Consider the following 22,087-nt stretch of genomic DNA (forward strand, 5'->3'; position numbering starts at 1 on the left):
TGATAAGTCATCCATCTCAGGAGCCATTTCCTGGTCTGACCTTCAAATGTGGAATCCTTTTCTCATCAATGGCAAGTACTTTGAAAACAACTATCAAAATTTTATTTAGTTTTACAAGTATGCAGAGAGCCGACAAGGCAGCAATGCTATTGTTCAAATGTGGTCAAGGCAGGCTTTCGGTGTTTCAGAATGAGCACACATTCATTGCAACCAAAAGAATTGGTAGTCATATCCGGTAGTATATGATTCTTGTTGTGATGGAGGATGTGTAGTCATATCATGTGTTCATATCCGGTGTTCATATCCGGTGTTCATTCGTTAGGTGGAAACTCTTTCGGTGTTGTGATGGAGGATGTGTAGTCATATCCGATAGTATATGATTCTTGTTAGTTAAACCTAGATTGTTTATTTTTTTTAGATATATATGAGATGCCTAGTTTTGTAGATAATTATGAGATGTTGAGTTTTGTAGCTATATGTGAGATGTTGAGTTTTTTTAGATATATATTAGATGTTGAGTGTTTTCCGATATTTGAGATGAACTCATGTATGTTTATTGTTTGAAATTGTAAGGATGGTTTGGCTTATGGACGATGTCTACGACGTGCAACACCGGTCCTACATGATGCGCGAGAAGGATAAGGTAATAATGAGTACTCTAAATCTTTTGCAAATTTGCCTTTAGTTGAAATTTACATGCCCTAAGATTTGTCATTACTTGTTTTTTGCAGAAGCTTGAACCTCTGAAGATTCGGTATCACGGGGTCTCTGGTCCTGCCATGCCTTACGATGAACGGTACACACCGTACATCAAGCAGGCAGGACTACTCCCGTGGATTCTGTTGGTCAGCCGGTCCACGCCGAATCTGAACGCTCCACTGGTGTCCGCTCTTGTTGATCGGTGGAGGCCAGAGACCCACAGTTTCCATCTTCGGACCGGGGAGATGACCGTGACGCTCGAGGATGTCTCGTTGATCACCGGTCTTGCTATCGACGGGAGGCCTCTATGTATGAACACCGATTCTGATGGGTGGCGCGAGCAGATGATTGCTCTTATCGGTATGGCTCCTACCGAGGCTGAGGATGATGTAGAGGAGGGAGAAGAGAAGAAGAAGAGGGAAAGGAAGGCAGCTGGAGCTGCTTTCACGTGGATTCAAAATAACTTTGCGATGTGCCCTCCGGATGCAACTGATGATGTGATCCAGACACATGCTCGTGTGTATATGTGGTACATTGTGTCGAGGACTTTGTTTCCTGACTCCACTGGCAAGAACGCTCCATGGATGTGGCTGAAGGCGTTGACCGTCTTCGATAGCAAATGGAGCTGGGGTTCAGCGACTCTTGCCTACTTGTACCGACAGGTAGTTGGTCTGTTTTGTGATCAACTCATTTATTCATTAGCAATGCAAGCTTGCTGTCAAGTTAACATTGTTTTTCTTTCATATGTAGCTGGATGATGCGTGTTGCAGGATCACACCTAGTGCAGGCATTGGTGGTAATCTGCTTCTACTTTCTGTATGGAGCTGGGAGCGTCTGCCTGTTGGACGCCCGAAGAGCGTCAGGTTTGATCCTTGGTATGCAGATGAACATGACGAATTACGGCGCCCCACGTGGGCTTACAAGTGGGATATCGTTTCCGAGATGACGAACGATGTCAATCTCATGTACCAAAAGTACATTGCCGAGTTGGACACGATTACGCCTGAGCAGGTAAGGAGGTCATTACTTTAGTCCTTTCTCATGCTTGCTTGAAAAATAGTTATCAAATTTGCATTGTTGCCCTGTTTCATAGGTGGAATGGCAGCCATATGGCGCGGGTGAGAGCTTGGGGTACACCGCGGAGTTCCGCCTCAACCCGATGTGCTTGCGGGATAAGGATCTTTGTCTTATGCGGTGCCCATTGATATGCAACTGGGCGGTTGAGTTTCATTTGCCGCATCGCGTGTATCGTCAGTTTGGTCTTTTCCAGCCTCACCCGCCGGATTGGGTGGACATGGATAAAGCACTTCATAGGTAAGAGAGCATGTGTGCGTATTGTCTAATCATCGGGACTCCTTTTGATTGTGCTAATGTTTGGTTTTATACCACGCAGGTTAGACAGGAGAAGGCAACGGAAGATAAAGGACTGGGCCAAGCATCATTCTGCGTATGTTACCCGCTTCCAGCTTTGTGTGGAGCAAGCTCGTAGCACTGCATGCGCCCCGCTTCGTGAGCACAACTCACTTGCTTTTGATAACTATGTACGATGGTTTATTGGAACTACTCGAGTTGAGATATGCCCGCCGGCATATAATGAGGATATTCTTGAAGAACCCGTAAACTTTGAGGATCTAGCAAAGGGGAAGTACAACAGAGATGTCAGGCTAGGGCAAGGAGTGCCTGCTGTTCCGGTGATTAAGTATGTGGTAAAGTGTTCCCCTCTTTAATTTCCTGTTGACCGTATTACACATGTTTGAATGGCTAACGCATTCATTTTTTCTCATCCGCAGCGCACCGAGATCAAGAAAGCAGCTGATGAGAGCCAGTCTATTCTGGAGAAGACACCGGTTGGAACTGGCAATGATGATGGTTCACTACGAGCATTCCTCAAGGTACATATCGCATTCACTATGAGAGCCAGTCTATGTTGCGAAGTTTGATATCTTACACACTTGTTCATGTTACAGCGTCAGGCCAAGAAGTTAAGGCGGTTATCGAACCTTCTCGGTTGCCGTGATCCTGAATATGATGAACCATCTGCCTCTAGGTCTGGTACACCATCAGACCCCGCACCTCACCATGAGGGGGACGATGTGAGTTCCTCATATGCTTATGTGGATGATGAGGGTGGGATCACCCAAGAGGTATGACTAATCATTTAGATGTGATTCTCACTTGATTACGACATCGGCCTTCACCATATTGTTTCGTTGTGTGATAGGGCGATGAGCTTGATGATGACATGACTTTGGCGGACGCTCAAGCTTGGTCCGCATATGTGTTCAAGCCTAGGCAGCCCAGACGCCGGTACACGCCCAACGACTATGACAACAGAGGCAACCCAAAGGTGGTCGTAGGGACCTCGCGGATGGCTAGATTGGATGATGAGGCGGAGGAGGAGGCGGAGGCGGAGCCGCAGGCGGAGGAGGAAGTGCACGAAGAGGAGCCTCGTGCTCCTAAAAAGAAGAAGATTACCTGCAGGCGTGGCACCAGGAACACGCGTGGAAGGCATTAGTGCTTTGTGTTAGGTTGATGAACTTGTGAGGTTATGTTATATGATGAACTTGTGAACTTGTGAGGTTGATTAACTTGTGAGCTTATGTTATGGTATTTGTGTTTGCAAACTTGAAGCAAACTTGAATTGTCTTAAATGATGTGATGTTCAAGTTATTAGTTCTCTTTGCTTAGCATGTCCAGTTTATAGTACTTTTATTGATGTTTTAGTTATTTGAGTGCTACTGCACCCCACCCAAAATGATGGGATGGGAGGAGATTACCTTAAGGGAGGGGTTGGCTTCGAAATCCACGGTCAAATACTCCGGATTTGCAAGATTTGAGAAGGATTTGAGAGGGGGGAGAGGGGAAGAGAGGAGGGCCGCAAGCCTTAGGGTTTGGGTGGGGTGAGGGTGTGTGGGGTGGGGTGGGAGGGGAGAGAGGGTGGGGCCAGCCCAAGTGGAACACAGACTGTGCAGCGCCCACGAGCTAGGCGCTGCACATTACATGTGTAGCGCCTAAGACTTAGGCGCTGCACAAGTGCGTGTGGGGCCGCAGCTGGACCAGGGCTGCCACGCTGGCAGGAAGTGTGGCACCTAAGTGATGGGCGCTGCACAGTAGGGTGCGATGCCCAGCTGTCGGGCGCCACACGAAAGGGTCAGCAGAGTGAAATTTTTTTAAAAGCAGGTCAGTTTGTGAATTGATTTCTGCCTCAGGTCAAATATGTGATTTCTACCACCAACATGTGCTGGTAGTAGGCGCAGTTTTGAACAGTGGCATCTCAAGAGCAATTGAATTCCTGCTGCCACGCCACGAAAAAAGGCAGCGGTACCACTGACTTGACACTGCAACGAACAGCATTTGTTGTCATCTGGAGGAATCTTTGGAGAGTGGCGACTTCTCATTCGAGAGGGCTACCATGCCGTCCATGATTAGAAAACGAAATTAGTTTTCTTGTTATCTATAGATGTGTTCAGCCACACTGTGCATGCACATACCGCACAGCACACGGCACAGAGAAAGTGCCATTTTTCTCTCTCAAAAAAAAAAAGAAAGTGCCATTCGCATTGCCTCGTACGTACAACCACGGCGCGTCGTCACCATCAACAAACCTTCATCGTCCTCTGCTGCCAAGGCAATCAATCCGGCCATGCTCTCCCCCCTCACGCCACATTGAATTCAAGCTTTTAAACCCGGCACTCGGTGGTCCAAAAGGCTAACCACGTGGTAACATAGTTATCAGAGCGGCGAAGCGTTGGCGGTTGCTCTCGGCTCAAGTGCTTAAAACGTTCCATGCCGGCCAGATCACGCGGAACCAATGCGCAACAGCACAAGTTTCAGGCGGAATCGTGAATAGCGACGATGTTCCCAGAGGTTTGTTCTTAGGTGGTTTACATAAAAAGCACGACGAAATCTTACTTGTGACGGTGAAAGGTGAAAGTCTCCCGTCGACGAACATCTCATCTAGATCACCTGCTGCGGGAATGGCAATGCAGAAAGGCCATCTACTACCGATTTGCTGGCCTTTCTATGCGCATAACACAGCTTCAGTTCAGCAACCATCATAACTAGTGAAGCCACACTCTCATGGGTAGGACTACTAATTATCCCAGGCTCCTGTACAAAGATGCGTGTGTCCCTTCAGCTGTCACATCTCCAGCGCCTGCCAAGGGTTATAGATTGTCAATGAAAAACTGAATTTGCACAAACACATGTGATTGACTGATAGCAAAGAAACGGATGGTGATGGTAATAACGGGATGTAAAGATGAGACAAACATGGGTAAGTAGCTATCCAGCTATGCTAGCAGCTATCAGTAAATCATCATCACAAGTGCTAATTTCATTATCAGCTGTCAACTTAGATGCTGATAAAACGGATAGGCGGTAGAGGTTATTACCGGGGAAGCCTGCATCCACCTTCCCCCCACCCAATCGCAGTGACGCCTCAGCTGCTCGAGCTCAAAGTCATTCTGCTCCTTGTAAGCCTTGAAGTAAACCTTGTACTTCTGGTCGTCGAGGACCTCAGATATCACGCCGACCCACCACCCATCATTGGTATAGGCGTCAATCTCGTCAAGGACCTTGAAACCGTTGGTGACAGGGATAGCAGGAGGGGAGGGCCTGATGTGCTCCTCCCCTATGGTTTCTTTCAGAGGCGTGATCTCGTCATCATCCTTCAGCGCATCGTACTCCACGAGGAACTTGTGTCCCACGGATTTGACGACGGTCCCCTGGAACCACGCTCCGTTGAAACCTTCCTCGTCGCTGCTCACCTCAACCCTGTCGCCTCCTGTGAATTTTGTTCCCGACAGATTCTGAAAGATGGCCAAAGGCCGTAGAAAGGCGACACTTGTTAGAAACGTTGGCAGTTTAAATTGCTTTAAACATAAAGTACAGAGGAATAAGTAATCATCATCATTGATGTGAGTTTGCGTCTCATTTTACAATTTCAGAACTCAACAGACAAGAAAGATTTATTCTAGTTTCACCAAACTTAGGACCTGCCCAAGGATTCTTTTGATAAATTTGATCTACTGGATGAGAGAGCACTGATAGTACCAGAATAGGCAAACAGTTTGATTGTGCAAGTGATTATCTGACTGATGTAATTGTCATGGATGTGGCTCATAACATATTTGTTTTTTTTGGCGATTAGTACTATATCCACTAGGCAACATAAACAGAGACAGTATAAGATGCTACATTTGTTCATCCTTAGTACCCAAGTACAGACAACAATATGATGCCTCTTTAGCAGTGTCAAGTAATGGAGCTAATTCTTCCTCAAAAACAGAAGAAGTTTCATTCTCTCTTATCTGTGTATCCGCAAGAGGGTGGTGAAGTGGTACGTACTTTAGCTAAAAGAGGCCAGAGATGAATGTTTCATCCCTTTGATCGAGAAAAGACAATAAAAAGAGGATGCAACAGGGTGAATTGCATATTGTGTCACTGGAACAGATATCACGGCAGCACGACTAATAACTAACAATTTATCCAGGTTAACAATTCTGAGAAGAAGAAAATATATCTAATATCTCGAGTTGTTAACAATGTCACAGTTCCTGCATGCAAATTTCATAGTTAAAAGCCTAAAAGGGAACTGCGCAATTGACCATGCTATGGTTAGAAAATGCTAGAACAGGAGCATCACGAATCACCACAAAATTCTTAAGCACCAATAGAGCAAATATTGGTATCAACCACAGCTCATGTGTCAATAGAAATTGCAAAGTTCTCCGAAAACAGGAATTGAAACCCACAGAAATAACGATTAGGAATCATGCTGTTGGACCACAGGAAAAACACAGAAATTTTCTCTAGATACTAACTAGTCATGAATGTATGCCAATAGTTGCCATGCACACAAAGGAAACAATACAAGAGATATGATCTCATGCTAAAAGTCCTATGGAATTAGGGGCATAGGAAAGCGATCCATAAGAATTTGGTTGCATATTCCTATGATCCCGGCACCCTGTAGAAAAAATCCTATGGATTGAAATCATCCAATCCAAAGAGGCAAATAGGCTTGATTGACAAGTAAAAGTAGGTTTCGCTACAACGAAAGCAGCCTTAAGAATCCTCACCTTTTCACACCATACAAATTGATTATAGCACTAAGAACATAAACACATAAAAACAGTGCAGGAAGCATCCACACAAAGTGCAAACATTTCAAAGAAATGTAACCCGAAAGATTCTGTACACACCTGTGCAACTTGCTTCCATTGGTCATCAGTCCAGTCATATCGAAGCCTCAGTGTGTTCTGGTGTAACTGAACCTTCTTTCCTGAAGTTGCTAACTTAAATGTATATGTTAACTTGGGATGGATCTCAGTGATCTTCCCTGGCCACCAGCCATCATCTTGGAAGCCCTCAACATCATCATTGACGCAGAAACTAATAACTGATGCACGTGGCGGGCAAGGTCTGATGTGCTTGATGTTGATAATCTCATTGCACAGTTCACTACCCTTCCCGAAAGGGTACTCCACCAAGAGGTTATTTTTCCAGATAGGCTTTGCAACAATTGCAGGGAACCAAGCGACAACAGAATCAGCTTCCAACCTGGCAACTTCTATATGTGTTCCTTTAGCATACGGCGTTCTCTTGGATGTCTCCTGGTAGGCAAAGAGTAGTTATTCAGCAACCAATAATTAAAAGAAGGTGATAAAAATACGCAAGTAAAGAAAACCTTGAAAAATAAGCGACACTAATGTAAAACTACCATGACCAACACAATTGAGGGCATAATATAGATGTTGATATCTACTCCCTCCATTTCTAAATATAAGCCCTTTTAGAGATTTCAATACGGACTACACAGGGAGCAAAATGAGTGAATCTACACTCTAAAATATGTCTATATGCCTCCGTATATAGTCTTTGTTGAAATCTCTAAAAGGGCTTATATTTAGAAACGGAGGGAGTATAATCTAGAGCAATCAGAAAAGGAATACAAATCATCCCATATGTTTAATTCTAGCCGGTGATTATATGTGCTTAAGACACAGCTAGATGTAAAGCATAAAATACCAATATGTAATATATAGGAGAAGTCAGGAATCCCTCTAAAACAATAAATTTCAGTATAAAGCATTTGGAAGATCATCAACAATTCAGGAACGTAGTTCCATAACAATCTTGTCATGTCAACTTGCACTGAGGCTCAGGAACTGTAATAAAAGAAACATGCCAGGAGAAGTAACAGCAGCATTATCGACCATCAATTCATTGCAGATGTACACCGAGTGACCAACTAGGCTCACTTTGTTTCAGTGTGATTCATATGAATCCAATCAAACAAATTCAACAGATCCAACTAGCAGAACACAAGCCCTCCGGCAGCCCAAAGGAAAATTTATTGAATAAATCTGATGAACTGAAATCTTCTAGACAGACATTCAGCAACAATCCATCAATACTGCACTTAACAAAAGCGCAGAAGCAACGACACTAATCTCGAATGTCCAATGTTAATGCATAAAACTCCAGCGCATTGCAATTTTGCAGGATCATCCTGTAAATCATAACCCTAACCAGACTACGAGAGAACAAAATGGGATTCCCCACAGAAACCCTAACCAGGAAATCGCATGGAGATGAATGCGTTACTGCATTCAACAACAACGCCTAGGTAACAGCAATCCGACGAACATTGCAAGATGTTCTTCTGCTAACCCTAGCTGTGGAACAAAGGGAGCTCCCCCAGTTTGAATGGGGATGCAACGGCACAAAAGGACGACTCTTTTGCAAGATGTGTTGGAACTCGTACCATGTCCTCGGGGGAGCGCCACTCGCCGGCGACCCACTCGAGGTGGGGCCGGACATCGGCCGCGTCGAACTCGGCCTCCTCCCTCGTCGCCGGGAAGCGAACCGCGACCTTCCCGTCCGCCCGCCCCCCGCCGAGGAGGGCGACGCCGAGCCACCACGCGCCGTCTCGGAGCGCGTCCACGGGGGCGTGCTCGGCGTGGGGCGCCGGCGACGGTGGCGGAGGGCGCGGGCGGACCTGCGACGCCGGCACGGTCTCCGGGAGGGCGCGGCCGGAGGCCCCCGAGATGGCTAGGGCGTCGTACTCGACCGCGTAGCTGCGGAGGTCGGGGTCGAAGCGCGCGACGACGGCGGGGAGGTGGGCCCCGCGGTAGGCTCCCTCGTCCGGGAGCACCTCCACAGCCTCGCCCAGGGGGAAGACCTCCGTGGGCTCCGCCGGATGCGGATCCCGCGCCGGCGCCGGCGCCGGCTGGCGGCGGAGTCGCGGCGACCGCATTGGGGTTTCGGTGGTGGCGGAGTCGCTGGGTGGGTAGTGTGGACTGGGCAGTGGGGGGAGCAGAGCACAGTAGGCGGCGGGCAGAACAGAACGAGGAAAGGTAGTAGGGCGTATGGGTGGGTATTGATTATTGAAGCTCCTGAGCCGAGGAGAAGAGAGTTGAGGTCCGTCCGATCGTGATGGACGGTCAAGATGGCGAGCATGCATTTCAGGTACTTTGACCATTTTCCCTCGTTTTTGTTGTAGGAACAATTGAGAATTTGACTCAAGTTTATACACACTTTGATCATTTGCCCCCTCCTTACAGAATGGGCCCACACAAAATGTTCATAAAACCTATAAACCTGACCTAGCTCGCACCCAGCTTGAACACAAGGGTGAGGTGATCGAGCTCCAACGCGAAAAAGTAAAAGATGTATATCGCCACTACTCCGAGTGTTAAGAAAGTCGTGCTATGAGAGGTACTAGATCAGGAACGCGTCTTGGCGCGGGGTGCCGGTCCCAACGACGTGGTCAAGAAGGTAATCATCGGTTAGTAGAAAGCATGGTTTAAGTTAGTAGGAAGTGTGGCTTGCCATAGGCCTGCCTGGTGAATCATATCCAATCCAGTAACAAAGTCATGAAGATCAGTACATTCCATTGATGCATTTCATATAATATTTAGCATATATAATGCACCAAAAGTTTCAAGGTTTAGAATAACACAAAATAATAAGTTCGTTTGCAACCTTCTGAGAACTACATGAAATATACAAAAGACGCCTTGGCACTGACATTTACTTACAGAAGATACAAATTTCACAATTTCTTAAATAATTGGAATCAACAAAACAAAAGTTTACAGAAAAAGATTGACACAGAATCCCACACAACGATCGACAATAATGAACTGATCGTTGGCATTGTCCATCGTGTAAGAACATGCGGTGCCCCCATGTTTGATTTTGGTAATTGATGACAATCTCTATGGACTAATGGTTGCCTTGAGTTATATTTGAAGGTTTTGTCCATAGGCTTTTCTTGGAGTACATGTGTTGGTTTTAAGGAGAGTTTGTGTTGACCAAGGTGCTATTCAAGGAATTACCTAAAGGTTGGTCTTGTGAGAGGTTGATCAAGACTAAGTCAAAGAGTGAATCAAGTTGATCAACCCACAAAGCGTAGAAGATGTACCGAGAGGGATCAAGCGATCCCATGGTTGCGGTGTGCAAATTCAAGTGAAGCATCACAAAGAGATCAAATGCTTGAAGCTTGCCATCTATTATGGTGACAATGGACTTGTGAAGATGTGCGGAAGAGTGACTCACCCATAGTGGAGTATGGGGGAGCAATCAAATAGTCTTCGTCGAGCCAACGCAATCAAGAAAGGTGGTCCAACTTGAGGGAGTCAAGATCGTCATCATCTAGCTCAAGTGGACCATGTGCAAGGCAAATGTTTGCCCTTGATAGGTTTTCTATTTTACCGGTCTCATGATGGTAGTTGGGAGAACAGGTTATAGGATCGATTGTCGTACTATCAAGGAGGGCTCTCGATGAGTAGCTTGACTGTATCATTCGTAGAGAGCTCAAACCATTGCATCCTTGCATCATATTTCTTGGTTCTTGTTTGGTTCTCTTTGTGAGTCTTAGAGCTTATGGTCATCTTGATGACAAGCTCGAGTTCATCGAAAACGGACTTCACTCGCATCTTCTATGATGTTTTCGATGTTGGAGGTTATGCTCGTTCTTCTCTGTTGGAGGTTTCACTCCTCCATTTGTTAGGCATACCTCCCCTGCCTCTTCTTACTAACCAGTCGTTGTTTTGATGCTCCTCGTCGTCTTGTTTCCAACAAGCTTGAGTTTGCTCAATTCGGAGCTCATATGCAGAAGTTGTGGTAGTTTAGGCTCTTTTGCATCCTCTGTTTTCTCTGTTGTGTTCTTGAAAGCCTCAAGCGGTAGTACTGCTCTCTAGAGCGGTAGTGCCGCTTGTAAGCAGTAGTACCGTGGCACTGTGCCGTGCGTAGTACCGCTTCTTCTGGGGATGCGCCTTTTTCGTGTCGAGTTTCGCGGTAGTAGAGCGGTAGTACCTCTTATAAGCGGTAAGCGGTACTACCTCTCCACCCGAGTGGTAGTACCTATTATATGCGGTAAGCGGTACTACCTCTCCACCTGAGCGGTACTACCTCTTATAAGCAATAAGCGGTACTACCTCTCCCTAGAGCGGTACTACCTCTCTGGCAGATTTTCAGCTCCTGTTTTTCTCTTTCGTGTCGAGTTTCACGGTAGTAGAGCGGTAGTAACTCTTATAAGCGGTAAGCGGTACTACCTCTCCACCCGAGCGGTAGTACCTCTTATATGCGGTAAGCGGTACTACCTCTCCACCCGAGCGGTAGTACCTCTTATAAGCAGTAAGCGGTACTACCTCTCCTTAGAGAGGTACTACCTCTCTGGCAGATTTTCAGCTTGTGTTTTTCTCTCTCGTTTGGGTGTTTTGACCATGCTAAGCGGTAGTACTACTCGTGGAGCAGTAGTACCGCTCGTGTGCGGGCTGAGCACATAACGGTTGGATTCGGGAGGCCCTATAAAAGGGGGCCTTCTTCCCCATTGAACCTTATCCTTTGAGCTCGTGTTCTTCCCCCATTGTTGACCTTCTTCGAGCTTGCTAACTCTCAATCCCTCCATGGATTCTTACTAGTTTTTGAGGGAAAAAAGAGAGGAGGTCTAGATCCACATTTCCACCAATCGCTTTCTCCTCTATGTGAGGGGAACCCCTTGGATCTAGATCTTGGAGTTCTTTGTGTTCTCTTTCTTGTTCTTCGTCTCATTTTTCTCCCTAGCATTAGTTGCTTCGGTGGGATTTGAGAGAGAAGGTCTTGGGCACTCCGTGTGCCCTTGACATTGCATTTGGTGCATCGGTTTGAGTTCTCCACGGTGATACGTGGAAGTTACAAGTTGAGAACCTTATTACTCTTGGGTGCTTGGTACCCTTGAGCTTGTTCCTCTTGGGTGCTTGGGCGCCCTAGACGGTTGGTGGTGTTCGAAGCTCAATCATTGTGGTGTAAAGCTCCGAGCAAGCATCGGGGTCTCCAATTAGGTTGTGGAGATCGCCCCGAGCAATTTGACGGTACCGGTGACCGCCCCCAAGGGTTGCCAAAGTGTATGGGTTCGGTGACCGCCCCAAGGGTTGCCATTTGTACGGGTTCAGTGACCGCCCTCAAGGGTCCCTTAGTGGAATCACGACATCTTGCATTGTGCGAGGGCGTGAGGAGATTACGGTGGCCCTAGTGGCTTCTTGGGGAGCATTGTGCCTCCACACCGCTCCAAACAGAGATTAGCATCCGCAAGGGTGTGAACTTCGGGATACATCATCGTCTCCGTGTGCCTCGGTTATCTCTTACCCGAGCCCTTTACTTATGCATTTTACTTTGTGATAGCCATATTGTTTCTTGTCATATATCTTGTTATCACTTAGTTGCTTATCTTGCTTAGCATAAGTTGTTGGTGCACATAGGTGAGCCTAGTTGTTTTAGGTTTTGTGCTTGACAAATTAACTGCTAGGTTTATTCCGCATTTGTTCAAGCATAAACCGTAATTATTTTAAAACGCCTATTCACCCCCCCTCTAGGCGACATCCACGATCTTTCAATTGGTATCAGAGCCTCGTCTCTCTTTATCAGGCTTTACCGCCTAGAGAGTAAAGATGTCGACTAGGGGATTAGGATTCTCTGACACTCTTAGTTTCGATGGCACAAATTTTGATGTTTGGGTAATTCCCATGCTTAATCTCTTTAGGGTCATGGACCCAAATTTAGAGCGAATTGTAGATATGGGTTTTTCTCCCCCAAAGGATCCCCAAAGATTATCTTTAGAGGATGAGAAAAACTCTTATCTCAATGCTCAAGCTTCTAATGTGCTTTTCAATGCTTTGAGCAATGTAGTTATATTTCAACTCATGCTGTTCCGGGATGCTCATGAGTTGTGGACGAAGCTTCAAGATAAATATGGTGTGTCCAAGATTTGTGGGGATGATTGTTCTCCGTCCATCTCCGGTCGTATAGTCTTCTCAACTTCTTATACTTCACCTACATGTGGTTTGCCACAAGGTAATGATATGGTGAGTAGTGTTGGTCATTGCAATGATGATAGTATGCTTCTTGTGGATGATCCATCATCACTATCTTATTGCAATGCTCCTTCTTTGGGCTTTAACACTTTGAGCACTCCAAATGTTTCACATGCTTGTGTTGATAGTCCTTGCATATCATGTAGAAATTGCTTGACTAAATCTCATGATGATATGTTTACTATGTCTTGTTGCCATGATAAAAATGCATGTATGTCCTCGAATTGTTATGCTAACAATGTAGAGGAAACCAAACACCCCATGGAACAAGATGTGGTCTTGAATGGTGCTTCAAGGGATCCTACATCATCATCTATTGCTTTTTGCCTTATGGCTAAGGCTTCAAAGGTATCTCCTACTTTGAAACCCAATATGTCTCTTGATGATGATGTTGATGCTAATGATGATGAGGATAATGATGAAGAGAATGATAATGTTGCCTCCTTAAAAATTAAGGGGTAAATGGTTTTTAAAGCTCTTCATAAAAATAAAATTGCTCGTTCCAACTTCATGGAAATCATGTCAATTGCCATTAAGGGAAAGAAGTATATTGATGAGTTGGAATCTCGTCTTGAGGAGCATGAGGTCACCATTGAGAAAATGGAAGGTCATGAGCGTGATTACGCTAATAAGATTGCTCGTTCCAACTTCATGGAAATCATGTCAATTGCCATTAAGGGAAAGAAGTATATTAATAAGATTGCGGACCTCTCTCAAGCTCTTGAACTTGAACAAACCACCAAGGAATCTCTTGAGGAGACTTTTGCTCTAGAATTATCTAGAGTGAGGGAATCTCGTGATAGAGCTCTTGAGGTGGCCAATGATTTTGAAACTAAAAATGAGGAGCTTGAAGTTGCACATGCTAAACTCCTTGAGGACTTGGAGCACCTCGAAAATGGCTCAAGGGTCATTAAGAGTGAGCTCATCAAACTCATCGAGTCTCATGCTCAACTTAAAGCTTCATATTCAAAAGAGCTTGCCAAGTTGTCTTCTCCTCTTGTTTTTAATGACGATGCTTGTGCTACTTCTATCTCTTGTGAAGCATCCATATTGAAGGAGAATGTTGAGCTAAGGGCTCAACTTGAGTTGCTATCTAGCAATTATGGGATGTTGGAAGAAAATCATGTAAAGCTCACAAGCTCTCATGATGATCTTCAAGTATCCCATAATGTGCTAATATTAGCTCACGAGGCCATGCTTGCTAAGGTAACATCTAGTGAGCCTCATGTGCATACTAGCACTACTTCTAGTCAAAATGCTATATTTCCATGTGCTAGTCCTTGTAATTCATCTACTCACAATGTTGGTACATCTTGTGATGAATTGCTTTCCTTGCCTTGTTGCTCTAACGATGAAGCTTATACTTCCTCTAGTACTTGTGTTGAGACTAACCATGTAGAGGAAATCAAAGAGCTCAAGGCCCAAGTCACTTCTTTGAAGAAAGACTTGGAAAAGAGTCATGAAGGGAAATCCACACTCAACAATATCTTGAGTGTGCAAAAATCCCCCAATGACAAAGGTGGACTTGGATTCAACTCCAACAAGAAGAAGTCCAAGGTGAACAAAAAGAAGGGCCAAAAACAAGTCAAGAATTCGGCCAAGATCATTTGCTTCAAGTGCAAAATTGAAGGGCATCATGTTAGATCTTGCCCTTTGAAGAAGAAGGCCAGTAGTGACAAGCAACAAGGGAAGTGGATACAAGTGCATTCTCATGCTCAACCTCAAGTTGAAGAAAGGCATCTTCCCAAGAAGACTCAAGCTAATGCTTCTCAAGTTGAGAAATCAAGTGAGAAAAAAGTGAAGAGTAGACGTTGCTACCTATGTCGTGAGAAAGGTCACCTCGCTTCTTCATGCACTAGTGGTAACTTATCCAACCCAATTATTATTGATGATGTCTATTCTCTTGGGAAGGATAAGGTTGGCAATGTGGTTGCCAAGTTTGTTGGTACTCAAAGTGGTTTGAAGCAAAGAACCATTTGGGTAGCCAAGCCTATTGTGACTAACCTCTTAGGACCCAACTTGGTTGGGGACCAAATAGCTCATACTTGATCAATAGGTGTTGTTGGAGGTCATTGGAGACTTGGCTACATTATGAAGAATTAAGGGGACTTCATCATTCTTATTGTCTCAAGCCAAGTCATTCGGATTATCAAGTTTCTATCTTATATCCAATGTTCCTCCTTGAGGTAACTCGTGCTTAAATTATTTACATCGAAAGTTACTTGCCCCTTTGCATGTTTGGCTTTGTTCCTTGCATGTGTTTGTATATGTTGTGCTTCCAACTTGATTATCTTGAGCAATCAAGTATGTGTGTGTTGGTTTGCACATCATGTACATGTGTGTCATTAGTTGAGCCTTTGTGCATCTTGGTCATATCTTAGTTGGCTCTTGTGAGAGATTAATGGAATATCCCATTGTGGGGGAGTGATGTGCTTTGTGCACCTCACAATCCTATAAATGTGTGTACATGAGGAATACCATCTAGTATTGATATTACAAGATTATCTAGTCGCTATGTGGTATGTCTTCTCATGAGAAATTCAAATTCTAAATAGTCCATTAATTATCTCTTGTTGGATCCTTTAATTGCCTCTTGTCTATCTTTAATTGGTATCACATTATGGGGGAGTAATATGCTATGTGTATATTACTAGCCTAGAAAATGTGTACATTTGAGATATTGTCATCTAGAGTTGATATTGTAAATTATCTTGTTCCTAGGTGGCATGCTAGCTCTACAAGTTGCAATTTGCTTGTTGTTTGGTGTGAAGATGATGTCGGATATCCTTTCTATCTACCACCGGGAACTATTTCCATTTACTTCTTGTCTTTTGACAATTGGTACTCACTTTTGTGGTAGAATTTATTGATCATCTTTACATTGGCCTTTTCTTTTTATTTGCCCTTTCTCTTGCCAAGGATTGTATCAACTCCCTTTGTCTTCCATACCACTTGTGGATCTTGTTTTTTTCTTGATCTTGTCTAGTGTTTTCTAGATATAGTGAAAGTGGTGATCCCACCTTGTGCATTTTGTATTCAAATGCAAATTCTCTATAATGCACTAGTCTTGGGGGAGCTATCCTATTTTCTATAAAACACTCATCTTGCGACCCTTATCAAGTGTGTGTTGGTGGAAGGCAAGCCGTTTTTGAAGGAAATATGCCCTAGAGGCAATAATAATGTTATTATTTTATTTCTTTATATCATGATAAATGTTTATTATTCATGCTAGAATTGTATTATCTGGAAACATAATACTTGTGTGAATACATAGACAAACTAAACGTCACTAGTATGCCTCTACTTGACTAGCTCATTAATCAAAGATGGTTATGTTTCCTAACCATAGACATGTGTTGTCATTTGATTAACGGGATCACATTATTAGGAGAATGATGTGATTGACATGACCCATTCCATTAGCTTAGCACCCGATCGTTTAGTATGTTGTTATTGCTTTCTTCATAACTTATACATGTTCCTATGACTATGAGATTATGCAACTCCCGTTTACCGGAGGTTTCGATGATAGTTATATTATGAGTTTATTAGTTTTGATGTACCGAAGTTAGTTCGGAGTCCCAGATATGATCACGGACATAACGAGGAGTCTCGAAATGGTCGAGACATAAAGATTGATATATTGGACGACTATATTCGGACAACGAAAGTGTTCCGGGGAAGTTTCGGATAAAACCGGAGTACCGGGGGGGGGGGGGGGTTACCGGAACCCCCCGGGGGGTTAATGGGCCTCATGGGCCTAAAGTGGAGAAGAGGAGGGGCGGCCAGGGCAGGCCGCGCGCCCCCTCCCCCTCTAGTCCGAATTGGACAAGGAGGGAGGGGCGCCCCCCCTTTCCTTCCTCTCCTCTCTCCCTTCCTTCCCCCTCTCCTACTTGGACAAGGAAAAGGAGGGAGTCCTACTCCCGGTAGGAGTAGGACTCCTCCCTGGCGTGCCTCATCATGGCTGGCCGCCCCTCCCCCTTGCTCCTTTATATACGGGAGTAGGGGGCACCTCTAGACACAACAATTGATCCTTGAGATCTCTTAGCCGTGTGCGGTGCCCCCCTCCACCATAATCCTCGATAATATTGTAGCGGTGCTTAGGCGAAGCCCTGCGACGGTAGAACATCAAGATCGTCACCACGCCGTCGTGCTGACGGAACTCTTCCCCGACACTTTGCTGGATCGGAGTACGGGGATCGTCATCGAGCTGAACGTGTGCTAGAACTCGGAGGTGTCGTAGTTTCGGTGCTTGATCGGTCGGGCCGTGAAGACGTACAACTACATCAACCGCGTTGTTACAACGCTTCCGCTTTCGGTCTACGAGGGTACGTGGACAACACTCTCCCCTCTCGTTGCTATGCATCACCATGATCTTGCGTGTGCGTAGGAATTTTTTTGAAATTACTACGTTCCCCAACAGTGGCATCAGAGCCTAGGTTTTATGTGTTGATGTTATATGCACGAGTAGAACACAAGTGAGTTGTGGGCGATATAAGTCATACTGCTTACCAGCATGTCATACTTTGGTTCGGCGGTATTGTTGGATGAAGCGGCCCGGACCGACATTACGCATACGCTTACGCGAGACTGGTTCTACCGACGTGCTTTGCACACAGGTGGCTGGCGGGTGTCAGTTTCTCCAACTTTAGTTGAGCCGAGTGTGGCTACGCCCGGTCCTTGCGAAGGTTAAAACAACACCAACTTGACAAACTATCGTTGTGGTTTTGATGCGTACGTAAGATTGGTTCTTGCTTAAGCCCGTAGCAGCCACGTAAAACTTGCAACAAACAAAGTAGAGGACATCTAACTTGTTTTTGCAGGGCATGTTGTGATGTGATATGGTCAAGACATGATGCTGAATTTTATTGTATGAGATGATCATGTTTTGTAACCGAGTTATCGGCAACTGGCAGGAGCCATATGGTTCTCGCTTTATTGTATGCAATGCAATCGCGCTGTAATGCTCTACTTTATCACTAAGCGGTAGCAATAGTCGTGGAAGCATAAGATTGGCAAGACGACAACGATGCAACGATGGAGATCAAGGTGTCGCGCTGGTGACGATGGTGATCATGACGGTACTTCGGAGATGGAGATCACAAGTACAAGATGATGATGGCCATATCATATCACTTATATTGATTGAATGTGATGTCTATCTTTTATGCATCTTATCTTGCTTTGATTGACGGTAGCATTATAAGATGATCTCTCACTAAATTTCAAGATAAAAGTGTTCTCCCTGAGTATTCACCGTTGCCAAAGTTCATCGTGCCCAGACACCACGTGATGATCGGGTGTGATAAGCTCTACGTCCATCTACAACGGGTGCAAGCCAGTTTTTGCACATGCAGAATACTCAGGTTAAACTTGATGAGCCTAGCATATGCAGATATGGCCTCGGAACACTGAGACCGAAAGGTCGAGCGTGAATCATATAGTAGATATGATCAACATAGCAATGTTCACCATTGAAAACTACTCCATTTCACGTGATGATCGGTTATGGTTTAGTTGATTTGGATCACGTAATCACTTAGAATATTAGAGGGATGTCTATCTAAGTGGGAGTTCTTAAGTAATATGATTAATTAAACTTAAATTTATCATGAACTTAGTACCTGATAGTATCTTACTTATTTATGTTTGATTGTAGATAGATGGCCCATGCTGTTGTTCCGTTGAATTTTAATGCGTTCCTTGAGAAAGCAAAGTTGAAAGATGATGGTAGCAATTACACAGACTGGGTCCGTGACTTGAGGATTATCCTCATTGCTGCACAGAAGAATTACGTCCCGGAAGCACCGCTGGGTGCCAGGCCTGCTGCTGGAGCAACACCAGATGTTATGAACGTCTGGCAGAGCAAAGCTGATGACTACTCGATAGTTCAGTGTGCCATGCTTTACGGCTTAGAATCGGGACTTCAACGACGTTTTAAACGTCATGGAGCATATGAGATGTTCCAGGAGTTGAAGTTAATATTTCAAGCAAATGCCCGGATTGAGAGATATGAAGTCTCCAATAAGTTCTATAGCTGCAAGATGGAGGAGAACAGTTCTGTCAGTGAGCATATACTCAAAATGTCTGGGTATAATAATCACTTGATTCAATTGGGAGTTAATCTTCCAGATGATTGCGTCATTGACATAATTCTCCAATCACTGCCACCTAGCTACAAGAGCTTCGTGATGAACTATAATATGAAAGGGATGAATAAGACTATTCCCGAGCTCTCCGCAATGCTGAAAGCTGCGGAGGTAGAAATCAAGAAGGAGCATCAAGTGTTGATGGTCAACAAGACCACTGGTTTCAAGAAAAAGGGCAAAGGGAAGAAGAAGGGGAACTTCAAGAAAAACAGCAAGCAAGTTGCTGCTCAAGAGAAGAAACCCAAATCTGGACCTAAGCTTGAAACTGAGTGCTTCTACTACAAGCAGACTGGTCACTGGAAGCGGAACTGCCCGAAGTATTTGGCGGATAAGAAGGATGGCAAAGTGAACAAAGGTATATGTGATATACATGTTATTGATGTGTACCTTACTAGAGCTCGCAGTAGCACCTGGGTATTTGATACTGGTTCTGTTGCTAATATTTGCAACTCGAAACAGGGACTACGGATTAAGCGAACACCGGCAAAGGACGAGGTTACGATGCGCGTGGGAAATGGTTCCAAAATCGATGTGATCACGGTCGGCACGCTACCTCTACATCTACCATCGGCATTAGTATTAGACCTAAATAATTGTTATTTGGTGCCAGTGTTGAGCATGAACATTATATCTGGATCTTGTTTAATGCGAGACGGTTATTCATTTAAATCAGAGAATAATGGTTGTTCTATTTATATGAGTAATATCTTTTATGGTCATGCACCCTTGAAGAATGGTCTGTTTTTGATGAATCTCGATAGTAGTGATACACATATTCATAATGTTGAAACCAAAAGATGTAGAGTTGATAATGATAGTGCAACTTATTTGTGGCACTGCCGTTTAGGTCATATCGGTATAAAACACATGAAGAACTCCATACTGATGGACTTTTAGAATCACTTGGTACTTGCGAACCGTGCCTCATGGGCAAGATGACTAAAACACCGTTCTCCGGTATTATGGAGAGAGCAACAGATTTGTTGGAAATCATACATACAGATGTATGTGGTCCAATGAATGTTGAAGCTCGTGGCGGATATCGTTATTTTCTCACCTTCATAGATGATTTAAGAAGATATGGGTATATCTACTTAATGAAACATAAGTCTGAAACATTTGAAAAGTTAAAAGAATTTCAGAGTGAAGTTGAAAATCATCGTAACAAGAAAATAAAGTTTCTACGATCTGATCGTGGAGGAGAATATTTGAGTTACGAGTTTTGCCTACATTTGAAACAATGCGGAATAGTTTCGCAACTCACGCCACCCGGAACACCACAACATAATGGTGTGTCCGAATGTCGTAATCGTACTTTACTTGATATGGTGCGATCTATGATGTCTCTTACATATTTGCCGCTATCATTTTGGGGTTATGCTTTAGAGACGGTCGCATTCACGTTAAATAGGGCACCATCAAAATCCGTTGAGATGACACCTTATGAACTGTGGTTTGGCAAGAAACCAAAGTTGTCATTTCTGAAAGTTTGGGGCTGCGATGCTTATGTGAAAAAACTTCAACCTAATAAGCTCGAACCCAAATCGGAGAAATGTGTCTTCATAGGATACCCAAAGGAGACTGTTGGGTACACCTTCTATCACAGATCCGAAGGCAAGACATTTGTCGCTAAGAATGGATCCTTTCTAGAAAAGGAGTTTCTCTCGAAAGAAGTGAGTGGGAGGAAAGTAGAACTTGATGAGGTAACTGTACCTGCTCCCTTATTGGAAAGTAGTACATCGCAGAAACCGGTTTCTGTAACACCTACACCAATTAGTGAGGAAGCTAATGATAATGATCATGAAACTTCAGAACAAGTTACTACCGAACCTCGTAGATTAACCAGTGTAAGATCCGCACCAGAGTGGTATGGTAATCCTATTCTGGAAGTCATGCTTCTAGATCATGATGAACCTACAAACTATGAAGAAGCGATGGTGAGCCCTGATTCCGCAAAATGGCTTGAAGCCATGAAATCTGAGATGGGATCCATGTATGAGAACAAAGTATGGACTTTGGTTGACTTGCCCAATGATCGGCAAGCAATTGAGAATAAATGGATCTTCAAGAAAAAGACTGACGCTAACGGTAATATTACTGTCTACAAAGCTCGACTTGTCGGAAAAGGTTTTCGACAAGTTCAAGGAATTGACTACGATGAGACCTTCTCACCCGTAGCGATGCTTAAGTCTGTCCGGATCATGTTAGCAATTGCCGCATTTTATGATTATGAAATTTGGCAGATGGATGTCAAAACTGCATTCCTGAATGGATTTCTGGAAGAAGAGTTGTATATGATGCAGCCGGAAGGTTTTGTCGATCCAAAGGGAGCTAACAAAGTGTGCAAGCTCCAGCGATCCATTTATGGACTGGTGCAAGCCTCTCGGAGTTGGAATAAACGCTTTGATAGTGTGATCAAAGCATTTGGTTTTGTACAGACTTTTGGAGAAGCCTGTATTTACAAGAAAGTGAGTGGGAGCTCTGTAGCATTTCTGATATTATATGTAGATGACATATTACTAATCGGAAATGATATAGAATTTCTGGATAGCATAAAGGGATACTTGAATAAGAGTTTTTCAATGAAAGACCTCGGTGAAGCTGCTTACATATTGGGCATTAAGATCTATCGAGATAGATCAAGACGCTTAATTGGACTTTCACAAAGCACATACCTTGACAAAGTTTTGAAGAAGTTCAAAATGGATCAAGCAAAGAAAGGATTCTTGCCTGTGTTACAAGGTGTGAAATTGAGTAAGACTCAATGCCCGACCAATGTAGAAGATAGAGAGAAAATGAGAGATGTTCCCTATGCTTCAGCCATAGGCTCTATCATGTATGCAATGCTGTGTACCAGATCTGATGTGTGTCTTTCTA

At 44.3% G+C, this 22,087-nt stretch overlaps 1 protein-coding gene across 1 annotated transcript; it reads right to left on the bottom strand.

Moving 5' to 3' along the window:
- Positions 1–4,511: 4,511 nt before the first annotated feature.
- On the bottom strand, positions 4,512–9,066 carry LOC123189934 (protein AGENET DOMAIN (AGD)-CONTAINING P1). Its single transcript, XM_044602460.1, has 4 exons — positions 8,471–9,066; positions 6,906–7,316; positions 5,094–5,510; positions 4,512–4,855 (listed from the first exon to the last, which is right to left on the bottom strand). Exons 1-4 carry the CDS (start codon positions 8,960–8,962, stop codon positions 4,841–4,843), a joined length of 1,335 nt encoding a protein of 444 aa, XP_044458395.1. The 5' UTR covers positions 8,963–9,066; the 3' UTR covers positions 4,512–4,840.
- Positions 9,067–22,087: the final 13,021 nt, after the last annotated feature.

This window comes from Triticum aestivum, chromosome 1A, assembly GCF_018294505.1.
Source record: "Triticum aestivum cultivar Chinese Spring chromosome 1A, IWGSC CS RefSeq v2.1, whole genome shotgun sequence".
NCBI lineage: Eukaryota > Viridiplantae > Streptophyta > Magnoliopsida > Poales > Poaceae > Triticum > Triticum aestivum.

Bases quoted from the DNA above. Each gene is read 5' to 3' on its own strand.
- LOC123189934 (XM_044602460.1), bottom strand. From the start codon at position 8,962: ATGCGGTCGCCGCGACTCCGCCGCCAGCCGGCGCCGGCGCCGGCGCGG. The intron at 7,317-8,470 runs GTACGAGTTCCA...TTTGCCTACCAG, and splicing joins GGCGCTCCCCCGAGGACATG to GAGACATCCAAGAGAACGCC. The intron at 5,511-6,905 runs GTGTGTACAGAA...GCCATCTTTCAG, and splicing joins AATGGAAGCAAGTTGCACAG to AATCTGTCGGGAACAAAATT.